Source organism: Nestor notabilis, unplaced genomic scaffold, assembly GCF_000696875.1.
Source record: "Nestor notabilis isolate BGI_N333 unplaced genomic scaffold, ASM69687v1 scaffold50, whole genome shotgun sequence".
NCBI classification, from domain to species: domain Eukaryota; kingdom Metazoa; phylum Chordata; class Aves; order Psittaciformes; family Psittacidae; genus Nestor; species Nestor notabilis.
Genome location: NW_009910434.1, coordinates 65,251 through 79,956, shown reverse-complemented (window position 1 = coordinate 79,956; position 14,706 = coordinate 65,251). Strand labels below are relative to the sequence as shown.

The following is a 14,706-nucleotide window of genomic DNA, read 5'->3' as shown; positions in this document are numbered from 1 at the left end:
CAGAGTCACTCTGCATATGGCTATCACTGAACCAGTTTTGCAAGATTTTCAAACTAGGGTACAAAGTAGATTTTTCTCTTTCCTTGGTACTCATTACCCCGATGTATATAAAAACAACTCAAAGCTGCCGTATTCTTCATTTTGCTACATGAAACAATTCAATCTCATTTTAGCTTGTGTTAAAAGTTTGCCTCCACATCTCTGATCATCTTTTTCTATAGCCTCAACACAGGTAGTTTGATATTGCATTTTTTCAAATGCTCAATTTTAAAAAAACATATACTTTAACCCATTATACTTCAGTAGCTAAGTTATGCCCCTAGAATCATTGTCCAAGACTTTCAAAGTTCTTGTACATTTACAAGTACCAGTAAATGCTTCTACACATTTTGGCAGGAGTTGATGTCATCACTACTACCACTAGAATTTAAGTGTTTTCGCTTTCAAGAAAAAAAAAAAGATCACTTAAATGCCATCTTTGGAACACTTGTGACAGAACCCATTCCATCCATTTTAGATCTGCACTTCTTTCGATCGATCAGAAAGATTCCAAACAGATCAGAATCAAATCAGAAAATCCCCCAACATAAGAAAGGTGCGGATCTGTTGGAGAGAGTCCAGAGGAGGTCCACGAAGATGATCAGAGGGCTGGAATGCATTTCCTATGGAGACAGGCTGAGAGAGCTGGGCTTATTCAGCCTGGAGAAGAGAAGACTCTGGGAATACCTTAAAGCAGCTTCCAGTACCTAAAGGGGACTACAGGAAATCTGGAAAGAGACTTTTTATAAGAACAATTAGTGACAGAACAAGGGGGAATAGCTTTAAACTGAAAGAGTGGAGATTTAGATTAGATATTAGGAAGAAGTTCATTACTGTGAGGATGGTGAGACACTGGAACAGGTTGCCAGAGAATCAGTGGATGCCCCATCCCAGGCATTGTTCAAGGCCAGGTTAGATGGGGCTTTGAGTAATCTGGTCTAGTGGATGGTGTCCCTGCTCATGGCAGGGGGGTTGGAACTAGATGACCTTAAGGTCCTTTCCAACCCAAACCGTTCTATGATCTGTTGAATAAACTTGCGTCAGAAAGTCGTAAGGCTTTTAGCAATTTCACTGTCTGAAGGGCAAAGGCAAACAAATCAGCGTGCTTGCTTTTGACTTCTGTTTGTCCTTCACCAGAACACGTTAGTTCTTACCTAATGGTTAAAAGCCTGACACGTTAAAGTCATGTCCACTGTAAAGACTGTTTGATTCTCTGTTTACCTTATTGATGTTGTACTGCAATTTTTAGTTACCTTAGAAGTTTAATTCTGATTGTTGGCTCAGTTATAGCAGTTTCTAGAACTTCTTTTCTGTGGATATCTTTAAGCATTACTAAGAGACTCAGTTGGTGAGGACCTTCATTCTTTAATACATTTAAGGGACAAATTTAAGTTCAGTTTCATTTTCAAAATCAGGGACCTCAAAAGTTGTCTTTGTTGGAAAAAATCAACGTCAGGCAAAAGAATTAAAAAAAAAATCAACAAATGCTGGAGCTTATCAAATGAGACATTTTGGTGCACACACACAAATACAACCACACCCAGTTATGAATACATTTTTCTCTAGAAAAGTTTATGTTTGGGAGGGCAGAGGGGTGTGGGGAAAAAAATAACGAAAACTTGAAGGAGAGCATTTTAATCTATTCTTTTTCTTGTTCATCATCTTGTTGTACCATCTTAAAAAGCTTATGTTCCTGTACCTAGCTGAAGGCAGACTCTGATTACTTGCCTATTTTGGCATATACAGAAAATTTCAGATTAACAGTGGACATACTGGGACAGACCTAGGACTCATCTCTCCATTTGTTTCTCTCTGTGATGATCCCACACAGACATCTGTGGGAGAAAGAACATAGAGGGATTTTTCTGTACTATTCACACTATGTTTTTTGGCTCTCAGCAATATTAGGACTTCCTAAGGTAGAAATTATATCTCATTCTTGACAGCACTATCCTTCAGGGTTACATTTAATCTCTTTTGGAGCCCACTTTTAGATTTGGCCTCCACAACATTAAGTTCCACAATTTAGATTTTACACTTTATGGAAAAAGTGCCAGAATAATTGTGGTTATTGCCATTTACTGGAAGGGGTACATATATACTGAACTCCAGGGATTTTTCTTGGAAGGAGCAATCAGGACAGTCTTCTAGTATTTCTTCAAATCAAAATCACCTTCAACAGCATCATAGATATACCACTAATATAAAAGACTGAGTACAAGGAAGCCTCTCTTTTAGCTATGTAGGACAATCATTACATTCAACAAAAAGCATGCTGGCAGTATTATACGGAGAAACAAAGCAGGGTGGATTTGCAGAAACACTATATGAACAGGGACAAAATATTTAGACTACCCTGTGAAAGGGGCTGTATCTGAGCCCTTTTTCAGGGCTCAGCTAGAGATTGGAGTAGAACAGCTTCTTGATTATCTGTACAGATGCTACCTAGTAAAACAGGAGAAAAGAAAGCCATTTATGCTGACTGAGGACACCTCTGTGTCTGGGTTTCTTTATACTCATGACTGAAGTTTAGCTTCCTGGTAATTATTACATATTACAGTGCACCTGCTTGCAGATGGATGTCAACTGGTTTTTGAGTGCTTACAGAACTCCCTCTACATGTTTTCATTACAAGCATACACATGCTGCCAGAGAGATCCCCGACTCTAACCCCAAAAGCTGCACTTTCAATCTAAATACCTTTTTAAAAAAATTAATAAGATCAAACATAGTAAGTGCTTTTAAGAGAGAATTAAATACAAGCACCACAGGCTTAAAACAGCTTAAGAGGAAACAAGAAAAAGTTAGCACATAACAATACCAGACCTCTTTCTCAGTTTCACCTTTCCTTGTAAGTCACTATTTATACAATTAAGATGCTCTTGGCAGACTCATTTAATCCATAGTATTTTGCCCTTTATATTAGTCATGCATCCACAATAGAGGTCAGAAAGATAACTGCTTTCTCAGTTAAGTATAGGGTTGGCATGTAACAGCATAAACATACTTATCATGCCCTCAAGAAAGGATAAAAAGGTGCTACAGCACATTGTGCCAGATGTTAGGTTGAAATCTTAACTGTTTATCTTTAGAGGAAAACGGAATTTTAGAATTCCATCTACTACAGGAAAAACTACAGTTTTCCAACTGTACTACCAATCCAGTAAAACTGAAGGTTTAAGAACTCACAACAATGAAAGGGAAGAAAATAATCTTTAACCTATTGGTTGGTTCTCATTTTCTAACACAAATATTGGCTTTAGGAAACCAAGAAGTTACATAGGACTAAATTGAAAGCTTTGCATTACTAATAAATGTGCAGATATTAAAGCTCTCTCAGGTTAGCAATCATTGTTTAAAGATAATGGTCGTAACAACAGCTAGGAAAACAAAAGATTTAATTTTGTGAAATGTGATATAATTGCAGTATGAAACAATAGAGGAATAGATAATGCATTTAGTTTTCACAGGTGAAGACTTCAATAAATCATCTGTGAACTTGCCACAGATGAGTCATCTATCTACTATTCAAATGAGTCTACTATCTACTGAAACTGGGAAATTGCAAGAGCAATCTACATTTGAGATGGTGTCTCAAATAAGGTAGTAAGCTCAGAAGAGGTAGCAAGAAAACAGAGAGAAATTTGAAAATGAATGCTTAAGACAATAGCCTCTTAACCGAAGAATTAAAGAGACAGCTTCTTGTAAGCATGTCCTAGAGAGGATTTGCCATGATACAGAGCATGTTTTTCAGAAACTGAGATGACACCCCTGGACCTCAGCTCCCCAAAGGCAGCAGCTCTCTGCCTGTATCTTGGCTCATGCTGCCAAAGCAAGGGATGTTACTTGCACTTCCCTCCTTCCTTCTTTTAAATATATACCTAGGGGGCCCAGAAGAACTGAGGGCCAATACGGCTATGAAAGAGAGGGGAAGGGGAGGGGGAAAAATTAATACTACTAAGTTTAAGGTCAAAACTAGTAACAGTCTTTAATTAAGCTTAAAGACTTTGGGTAGAGGCAAATATAGAGTAGAAGTACTTAAGATATCTTTTCTATCCACTTAGTCTCTGGACAACACAGATGATAGAGTATAAAGAGGAAAGATACTTGTGCTGCATGTGCCACAGGAAGAGCTAAGCTGAAGCAGCACACTAGCACCTGTTGCTCACTATCAGACCAGGTGAAACACCAGTTTCCTTGTAGGCATTAGGTGAAAGACAGAAGCATGGCCATGATTTTCACTAAGCACTTACTGTCTTCATGAGCTTCTTGTACATTGAAGCAAAGACAGTGGTCATATGTCCACAGAGACTATATCTGTCAGGATATCACATATGGAGAATAATGTGGATTACACTAGTGGTGAATTTGGTTCTCTGACTACCGTATTTGCAGTTAGGTCGTTTTTAAAGCTGCAGGCTTTTCATGTTGAAGCAATTCTTAAGTACTCTAATGCAAAGTGTAATCACACATAGATTTTTCCATTAAAACTACAAAAGTCTTAAATACCCTGGGGGTGCTGGCCTCAATTAGTCCCTATTCTTCCATTCTTTTTCTCTCTATACCACTGTGCCATCCCTTGGCGTAGGAGGAAAGGAAGACTGCCTGCTTAAGCCAAAAGCACAATCTTCTATTACACAAGTCTGGTTAAAGCAGAAGTAGATAAATTGCTTTCTGTACAACAGGAAGAAAAATAATGCTGGTTTCTGCTTATGTTCATTTTTAAATTACAGTGTGGGAAAACTGAACATAGAGATATCTTGATTTTGGAAGTTTGCCTTGAGTCTATTTTACTGTGGCTATGTTTTTGATTGTTGGTTTTGGGCTTGTTGGGTTTTTTTAACCCAACAGAAATCCCACAGTTCTTTGAAGGAGATTGTGCACAATTGCCTGGAGAAGCCAGAATCCCTGAATGCAGTCTTTCCATTGTCATCTGTTGAATAGCTGAGCTTAGGTTTTGTGCTACTAGCATTCAGTAGCATTGATCAGTTTTGCCATTGACACCAGGTTAATACTTTTGTAGAGAAGAGGAAAGCAAATTTTAGTGAACACCAGTAGGTAAATCCTCTGCTTTTATCTCTTCTCCAGGAAGCAGCACCTAAAAGCAAGATCTTACTAGACAGAGGGTAGATGTCCTATTCAGTTGAATGGCTAGACCCTGGTCTGTTTGTCTAAGTGTTTCATTTTACCTGCTCAGTCCCTGCTGCCCATTCCAGTATATTCAGTCTCCTACTTGTCTTGCATAATTTGAAGTCCTGCTCAGGGAAATATATGGATGGAGACATGATATAAAACACGGAGATTAAAATGATATCCAGCCTACAATGTATTTATCTTCAGGCACCTCTCCAAGAAAGTCTCTGAAGAAAGGCAGCTGAGTGGAATGATTACAGCAATGAACCATAAGGAGTCAAGGAAGCCAAGTTTAAAGAACAGGGGCTGGAGCTGTTTTCTAGAATCTAATCAGTTAGATTATTCTTTCAATTTTTGTTCTGTCCCTAAGCTTTACCTTTTTCAGTGAGGAAAAAACCCAGCTGATTTCCAGCCTATGAAGAAGCATCTAATTTTCCTGTAACACTAGTCCTACCATTGTCAACTTATACTGTGCCTGAGTCATCTGAGGATGACAACCACGTATTTTTCACAAGTACTTGAAGTAATCTACTTCCTGAAAACCCATTTGCCAAGTGCCTTATGAAATACATTTCCTTAGTGATCTTTGGAAAGGCTATTTCTACACACAATACCTTTATTCTGAGCAAAACATTAATCTGCCAGCACTAGTATATGGGTAAAAAATGGTACTCCATCTTAAGTTCTAAAAGGTCCTTTTAATTTCCACCTCAAAGTTTTATCAGAAGACAGGGCACTAGCACAAGATTCAGCAGATGCATCTGTGACTTTCCATAGCATTTGTGGCCTTGCTCAGGTCACTGACCTCTTTCTGTCTAGCTTTTCCAGCCCTTACATTTTGCCCTTTTTATTTGGATTTAGAGGCAGGGACTCTCCTATGGCACTTACCAGAGTCTCAGTAAAGCCTCTAGTGGCTATTGCTCCATGAAGCAGACCAGACCTGAAGCTACATTTACCATAACACATCCCATGAAACCATCACTGTTACTGTCTTAGGCTCACTCTCAGTGTATTCGACATACTTAAGTGTTAGACGAAAGAAAAAAAAAAAAAAAAAGAAAACACACCACTGTCTTTCTTAAGATGGAGGCACTGCCATAGGTTCTGATAAGCAATTCCCTTCCCTGCTCAATAACGAAGTGGTAGGATATTTGCTGTCCAGGCATGTAGGTAAAATTAATCTTACATCAGAAGGTCCTACAGCAGAAAAGCTGCAGTACTGTAGTGATGGGAAAGACACCAGGGAGAATTATCTGCCCTGCTTGGCGTGGGGGAGCTGACAGTGCTGTGCTGGTATAAGCAGGTTCTCCAGTTACATAAGTCCAGCTGCAACTCTGGCTCTTGCCAACTGATGCAGTTACAGCAGTGCTTTAGTGCATCCACCTCAACACTTTCACAGCAGCCAGATTACTTTGATATTTCTCTATCCTGGAAGGAGGAGCTTAGGATGATTGGATGCTTCATCCCGGCCAGGAGACAGAAAAGCGCTGCCCAGATGCCAGCTGGCACACAGCCAAGCACCCACAGTGCCTAGCAGCCCCACGCAGTGGGACTTTTCTGTGCAAACAGAGGAGTATTGCTCCAAAGGGCAAACTGGAAGTGCATACAGAGAAAAGCAGAGGATGTAGCAACACTAAAGGACTTTTTTATTTCAACATACTTACTGTGGTGGGCTTGAGATTGTTTTATACAAAATAATTAAGGCTTTTAGTGGAAGCACAAAACTGAGTCTGCCAAGTGGAATAACAGAAGCTTTAGAAGCAATACATTTTTCAGCTGGGGTAGTCAAAACTCATTTCATTGTAGAGTACAAGTACAGTTAGATCTAGTCTGATGACAACCCATACAACTGCTTTTGTGTAAGTGTTGCTTTACATTATTGACCAGATTAAGAAGGATGTAGCCAAGGCCAGTGAGCAGGCACTGTTGCCATGGAGCCACTCGTGCTGAGACCCATCCCACCAGCAGCTTGCATGGAGGCTTGTCCCATAACTGCTCCCCTCTCTCAGTGAGCAGGCCACCCGTTAACATTTCCTAAAGATTTTTAACTTACATAGTTTTCAGCTATGAGACATGCCTTCTTTTTGTGAAGTTTACAATTACGGCAGTAGTTGGAGTTTGGTATCTTTTACAGACTCCTTCCATTACGTTCTCCTTTGTTTGCTGTAACCCACTTACATATAATAATACATATAAGCCTCCAAACTTGCCTTTCTTAAAAGCTCATCGCTATGTTGGCAAAGGCCTCAGCTCAGCTGTTGGAGAAGCAAGAGGTGCCCAGTGGCACCCTGTGACCATTTAGGTAGCCCTCTGATCACTGCCCTGCCTATTACAGCCACGGGAGAAAGACAAAATCGAAGAGCCACAAAGATTGAATCAATCCCTGTCAGAGTGGACTGCACATTAGGAGATTTTAAATACTGTTAAAAGCTTGTGTTTCAAAGTGCCATCCACCACGTGTTTTCATAAGCACTACAGCTATTCAGTTTCTGCTGTCAGGGATGGGGAAACTTTTATTAACAAGTGCTGCTGTGAACCACTCAAAAACTTAAGTTCAGCTAGATTTTCCCTGCTATTCATGACAGATCATACTCAAACAGACCCATGCAGACCTTTACTAGAAGAAAGCTCTGCTGTCCCAACGTGAGCAAATCTGCTTTAACAACAAACATAGGTAACCCACACAGTGTCAACCACTCTGATCTATGCTGCTTGTGTGGATGGGCTGACCCACTGTGGAAGTGGAGTTTTACCACATGACTCAGAAGGTGATTAAATAAATGGCACACACACCCAGATTGCAGGAATATGCCCCAGTCTATCCAAAAGCACAAAAGGCCTCATTTCAGGGGCAGGACCATTAAGCAGACTTGCATGTACTATCCTGGTTTTTTTTTTTTTTTTGAAGCCAACAGCAAGTGGGAAGGAAGTTGGAAGGAACAGGACTGCACAACCTACTTTATAAAAACAGAATTGATTTTCTCCAAAACGCTGAGACAAAGTTGCATTTCTAGACTGGAGCAAATCTACGAAAATTTGAGCTGAACAGCCCCTGGAAGTACCCTCACCCCAGGCATAGAGCTTTTATTGCAGCCATTGGGCCAGACCTTCCTCTCCACTATGAGTGTAGCAAGGTAGTCGAAACAGAAAGAACTGATATCTCTACATCAATGGCTTCAAATCCCCAGCCAGACCCTCTGGGCTTTAAGATGAAATACTTGAACCTTGCAGCCACCTTCCTTGGACAAAAGCTCTTTCCCACATAAGCCTAGACCTGCACAGCATGGTGAAGCTCTCTCCCTTGACCCCTTGTCACCTTCCTCCATCATAGCAGTGGTGTCACCCCATCCGGAGCCCATCCTGCAAGTGTACATACTACCTATGGCAAGTAGTCTTTCACTCTCAATGTTTACAATTCATTTTCATGATTTTTTCCAAGTGCCACACAATAATATGACACTAAAAAACCACCAGTTCCTTCTTGTGTCTTCTACTTAGCTTTTTCTCATCGTCAGAAGATTTATGAATTTAATCTCCATTTTATAGAACTTAACACTTTTAACAGCTAGAAGAAGAAAAAGCTAAATTGTTTTTATTGTTGTTAGATGTTCAAAGACATCATGCTACATACTGACATTTACATTTCACATTAAAAGTGAAATATGTTGGGAATGTGCAAGTATTTGTTTTAATTTGACCCATCTGTCAAATGATAAACAAAGAGGACTTCTAAATCACTATATATAAATTCAGTGATTTGTAACCAATCTATATGTTCATTTCTTCTTGGATAAAACTTCCCTAAAGCATCACTTTTATGAAAGCTCCAAATTAAATTGCATTGCATTGTTCTCAAGGATGCAGGCCACAGTTTCTTCTTCTTCAGTTTATTATTTCCCAATGCAAGTAAATTAAAAGACTTGTATTAAGAATCTTGCCACTGAAATGATTTTGGAAAATTCACAGAAGTATCTACTGACTCCAGAAAGCTGAGAGCACAGAGGAAGTGTCACCTATTGACACCAAGTTCCCTTAAGATAAAGGACAAGCCAATTGCTTTTATTTAGTGTTTAACACTCCTGCAAGCAGCAGTAGGTCAGCCCTATTCCATGCTAAACCATCACCAAGCAAGAACAATAATCAAGAAGGGGAAGAAAAGCTGAGGCAATTTACCTTCACCTCTCAACATAGCTAGAACTTGCTATAGGATTGGGATCTTAGACTGAGCTTTAACATAGCTGCGGATGATAATTTTACAAGGAGAGAGAGATCCACAGACATTTAAGGATCCTACAGCAGTACTTAAAGAGCAGAGCCTTCTCTCTTTTTTCACTTTGTGCAACATGCTGTATTTAGCATTAGTTGCTAAGCCTCTACCCCAGATATCAGTACTTTCAGTGGAGTAAGAATAGCGAAAGCCCTTTTAATCACAAAGGTATGGGCCCTTCCATTCCACAGAGATGATTTCATGCATTGCACAAGACAATTTCTTCATTAGATGTACATTCTGAGGATGAGGAAGAGCTCTGTAGAGCCTGGAGTGTCACATCTCCCATTTGAAACCTTTGTCAATAGCAGCTCCACCTATTTCCCAAACCTTTAAGTCATATGCCTTGACTGTATGACGCGTGTTCACCATGTTCCCAGCTCCAGCACAGGTGGAGCAGAAAAGGAGCTGGGTGCACCCTGGGCTCCTTACCCTGCAGCTTCATATCACAGCCATGCAAAGGCAAGACTATACAAGGAACCAGAGAATGCTCCAAAAAAAGAGTCTTAAAAATCTAATCTACATAAAGCTATAGAAGTGGACAGAACCATAAGTTTCTATTCTGCATTTCTGCCTCTGCAATATCAAGCAGAAGACTAAAAAAAGCAACACAGAAATACTAGGTCTACCCTGCATTCACACTCTAGGTGGTTCATTTATTATATCCAGTATCATATTAAGCAACCCAACAAAACAAGAACTAGCAGTAATGCAGCCAGGGCATGATTAAGGGTGCTTCTAAGAGCATCAACAAACGTGAAGAATACATGGATCACAGCCCAGAAAGATTCAAGTTGGTGAAATGACAGCTTGATTAGTTTTTGTCTGACAAATGTGGCGAGAGAGATCAGAATCAAACATAATTCCAAGGCCTTCAAATAAAACCAGGAAAAAAAAATTCAAAGAGGGCAACAGCAATTTGCAAGACCAAATCAATTCTCCAGCCCAGCTTTCTTAATGCTTGGATGCAGCACATCCACAGCCACAACTGCTGAGACTATGTAAGTACTCTCCAGGGAGCATCCAGAATTAAAAGGGACATGCCCTGTGAGTGGGACAAACTTCAGATATTGCAAGACATTCTTCCCTCCTATCAAAAGCCTTACTAAATATGCACATATTTGTAATTTAATGGGAAAACATGCAAGTAGAGCTACTTAATATCTAGGCAACCATTGCCTACTGCTACCCCAAAGATCAAGCAGCAACACCCTGTTTCCCATATTGCTGCATGTAGGCATGCAAGATAATGAAACAACATAAATAGCAGAAAGCAAATGGAATTTTCCTTCTTATTCCCTCCCTCCTGTTCTAACAGCAAAAAGAGTGAGTCAAAAACACACAGGGAAATCAGTTTCTTGAAAATATATCATTGCAAACAAAAGTTTTTATGTTCTCCCTCATTTTGCACCAGTTTCAAACCACACATCCCCCATTTGGGGGAACCTGGTGAGCTAAATGGAGGCTTCTGTGTTTCCTTTGCATGTAGAAAGGGGACAGGGACTGGGAGGCAAAGTAACACAGGGCTCTTACCCAGGAATAAAGTGATCTGTCTCCTGGAGCTCTTGCCCTCCGAGCTCTCACTTTTTCTTAGGTACTGTTCCTGGTGTTTTAGTCTACTCTTCACTGCCACAGTTCCATTCTTGTGGATCATCAGGGTCTTCATCATGCTGTGGCACATGAACGTGACAGATCCCAGCACTACGATGTACACAGCAAAGGCACTGAAGATGCTGGCCTGAAAGACAGACCACTTGGAGGAAAGGCTGGTACAGATGGTCATATTGTGCTTCAGATCAGGAAGGTGGTGGCTGGCCATAGGCTTGTCACAGGCAGTCACACCTTGGTAGCCATCAATGGCTTCCAGGGGATATTCTGTGCCCATGGCAAAAAGCAGAGGCAGAGCCACTATGACAGACATCCCCCAGACAAAGGCGATGAGCAGCTTCACTGTGCGGGGTCCAGAGACAGCCTTGAACTTAAATGGGTGGCAAATAGCCACATACCTCTCAAAGCTGAGGGTGGCAACATGCAGCACAGTGGCATAACTGCAGGCTTCAAAGAGGAAGTAATAGAGCTTGCAGGCCACATTGCCATTGGGGGTAGAAAAGGGGCTCCAGATAGCACTGAAGAACTCCATGGGCATACCCAGCAGGATGACCAGCAGATCAGAGCAGGCCAGGCTCACCATGTGGTCTGTGACCTCTTTCTGCAGGTAGCCCTTCTTCTGCAGGATCTGGGTGGCCTTGATGGTGATGCTGTTGCCCAGGATGCCCGCAACAAAGATACAGACATACACAGACGCCAAAGTGATCTTAATCCAAGGAGACACTTCAAACTCAGGGATGTGGCTGTGGTCAATGAGATGAGAACAGTCTGAAGAGGATGTCTGTCCTGCCATGAGAAGCCCCTGGGGGTAGAAGAGGTAGAAAAAGCCTTCTGCCCTCTCTGATGTTCAGATTCACAGCAAATGGATCCTTTCTTGCTTTACCCCTCTCACTGCAATGCACAGGTTAGAGCAGTCAGGCACAACAAACCTGTTTCAACTAGCCACACCTGTGGATTTTGTTAGCAACAGCCACTGAGTCAGTAAGCTGAGCATGGAAGTGTTTCAGATCTTACCTATCTTTATGGCAAACATCTCTTGCTCCTTTTGGGTTTTTCTCCTTTCTCTACTAAGTGAAGCTGCCGCTCTCCAGCCCTCTGTGGTATGAACTGCTCTCCTTTCAACATTTGCTTCTTCCTCTGCAAGCAAAGGCAGCTTTTGGTCTCTGCCCCAGGAGGAGGAAGTCAAGAGTTTCCACGTGGTTATAGTTTCTCTGTTAACTATTAACCTAAAACTTGGCACAAGCCACCCATGTCTGAAATGCACTTCCTGTAATAAGAGCTCATTCTCAGGGACAGATTAGGTTGGTGGGGTCAGGCTGAATATTAACTGGGCTTCAGACTTTACTTCTATATGAAGCAATGCCAACAAAGAATCATAGAATCATAGAATAGTTAGGGTTGGAAAGGACCTTAAGATCATCTAGTTCCAACCCCCCTGCCATGAGCAGGGACACCACACACTAAACTATGTTGCCCAAGGCTCTGTCCAGCCTGGCCTTGAACGCCTCCAGGGTTGGAGCATTCACAACTTCCTTGGGCAACCTATTCCAGTGCCTCACCACCCTCACTACTTTACCTTTCCTTTAATGAAGACCTCAGTATCTGCCAGAGCATTGTTTGTTACACAGCTTGTGCAGCCATGGACTGATTTACATCAATAGGAGCTTCTGGTTTTTAGTTGTTGCTGCTGAACTGGTAGCTTCTTAAAATAACTGTTTAGACTCTGAAGAGACTTCTCAGAAAAGCTGAACATATTTAGACACATCCATTGTCTCCCTTTAAATTTCCATCTTCTCGTGTTAGATAACAAAAATACTAAAGTTAGTAATACTGATCATGCTCATGCTTTCAAGTAATCCAGAGTAGCAGGGGATGAAAATGGACTTCCTGCTCCTGTGTCTCACCTGAGGGGGAATGAATTTAACATACTCTTTAGTTTCAGCTTCAAACCACAGCACTGAAGGCTCCCAAGGTAACCCCTGGAAACATTTAATTAGAAGGTGCATATATGGATTAGGAAACCTTTACATTACAATGCAAAATGGCAGAACAGTTTTTGCAGCTATAATCAAGAGAGAGTCCCATTACAATGATCTGCTCCAATACCAAGCCTAAGAACAGTGGGTTCACAAAGTGATTTCTATTAACTAGACAAGTATATGTGATACTTTCAGCGCATGATAAAAGAGAAACATTAGAAAGCTGTTACTAAGCAGTCTCCTCACATCCAGTGGTTATCACTGTACCTCAGCAGCCCAAGTATATAATGAACAAAAGATGCCCAAAACAGGATAATCAGCACCTGTTTTTAAGCATTATTTATGCATTCCAGTTTCAGAAGAAACACCTCAAATCTTGCACAACTTCAAGCCTGTAGTCCCAGCCATCTTTCCTTATGTTTGATAATTCACATTTGTTCTGCTCAGACAAGCTTTCTATTATTACCCAATTTCTTTCACTTAATTTTACTTTATAAAAGTGTGAACAAAGATTACATATGCATGACTGAATTGTGGAAATGAAGCTAATTAAAATTTGCTGCTTACTATCAAAAGGGAAAAAGGGAGAGAGAGAGAGAAAAAGAGAGAGAAGGCCCAATAGAATTAAATTTCCCCCTTTTTTCCACACCAATTATAAAATGCAGAACACAGTTTTGCAGCTTTCAATATTATCTTTAGAATATACACAAAGTTTATTAACTTTCTAATAAAGAGCTGATGCCACAAAGGAGATAGGAAGGAAAGAGGCAATTGTGGATACTCATAGACTGAGACCATTAAAAAAAAATCTTACGAAAGTTACTGGACTACATAAACCAGCAGTGAGTATTCCAGAGATACGTATAAAATCCCTATCATGGGTGATTATAAAAAAATATATATATCTTCCTGGAGGGAAACATTTTTCCCCAACTAAATGGAGAAGAAATTGTTGATGTCCCATCCCTGTAAGTGTTCAAGGACAGGCTGGACAGGGCTTTGAGCAACCTGGTCTAACGGAAGGTGTCCCTGCCCATGGCAGTGGGATTGGAACTAGATGATCTTTAAGCTCCTTTCCAACTCAGACCATTCTATGATTCTATGATTCTGTGATAAATGTGCTTAATGCCTCTCTGTGGCATGGAGAGGGAGAGCTCATAGTCTTTACCCTGGTGGATGATATCAGTTTATAAACTTATGATTTGTGTCACAGTCTAATTTTAGGCATTTTGTTAAGTTTTACTCAGTATCTTGTAGCTGTGAGCACCACAAATTTATTTTTGTGTTGTTGCCTTTCCCTAAGCTGTTTTGAAAGTGAATTGGGCCTGTGTGGTTTTACCTGGGAGAAGGCTGCAGGGAGCCCCTCTTGATCCAATTTGTTGCCATTGTGCACCATGACTTCAGCCCCCAGCACTGGAGTCAAGAGCCCTGAGGACAGATATCATTGTCGTTCTAAAATCAGCACACACAGATGCTACACGTTGCCAATCACTTGTCAGTCCCTTTCTAAGAAAATAGAGCATCCTGGAGATGCAGATTACATGGGCACAGGGTGGCAGCTGGCTCTGCATGCCACTTGTTCAGCCACAATCAGGCAATTGTGGCAATGCAGTTGTTGGTAAGAGATGACAAGTGGTGGGAGGCAGAGAAACGGTGAGAAGGAGCATGGATTGTTGTCAC

At 40.9% G+C, this 14,706-nt stretch overlaps 1 protein-coding gene across 1 annotated transcript in view; it reads right to left on the bottom strand.

The window, feature by feature from the left end:
* Nucleotides 1-11,840, bottom strand: part of GPR39 (G protein-coupled receptor 39) — an 81,446-nt gene extending 69,606 nt beyond the window's left edge. Inside the window, exon 1 of the mRNA XM_010009929.1 lies at nucleotides 10,973-11,840. Within this exon, the coding sequence (XP_010008231.1) occupies nucleotides 10,973-11,840 (868 nt within the window). The remainder of the gene's footprint in view (nucleotides 1-10,972) is intronic.
* Between the last annotated feature and the right edge of the window lie 2,866 nt (nucleotides 11,841-14,706).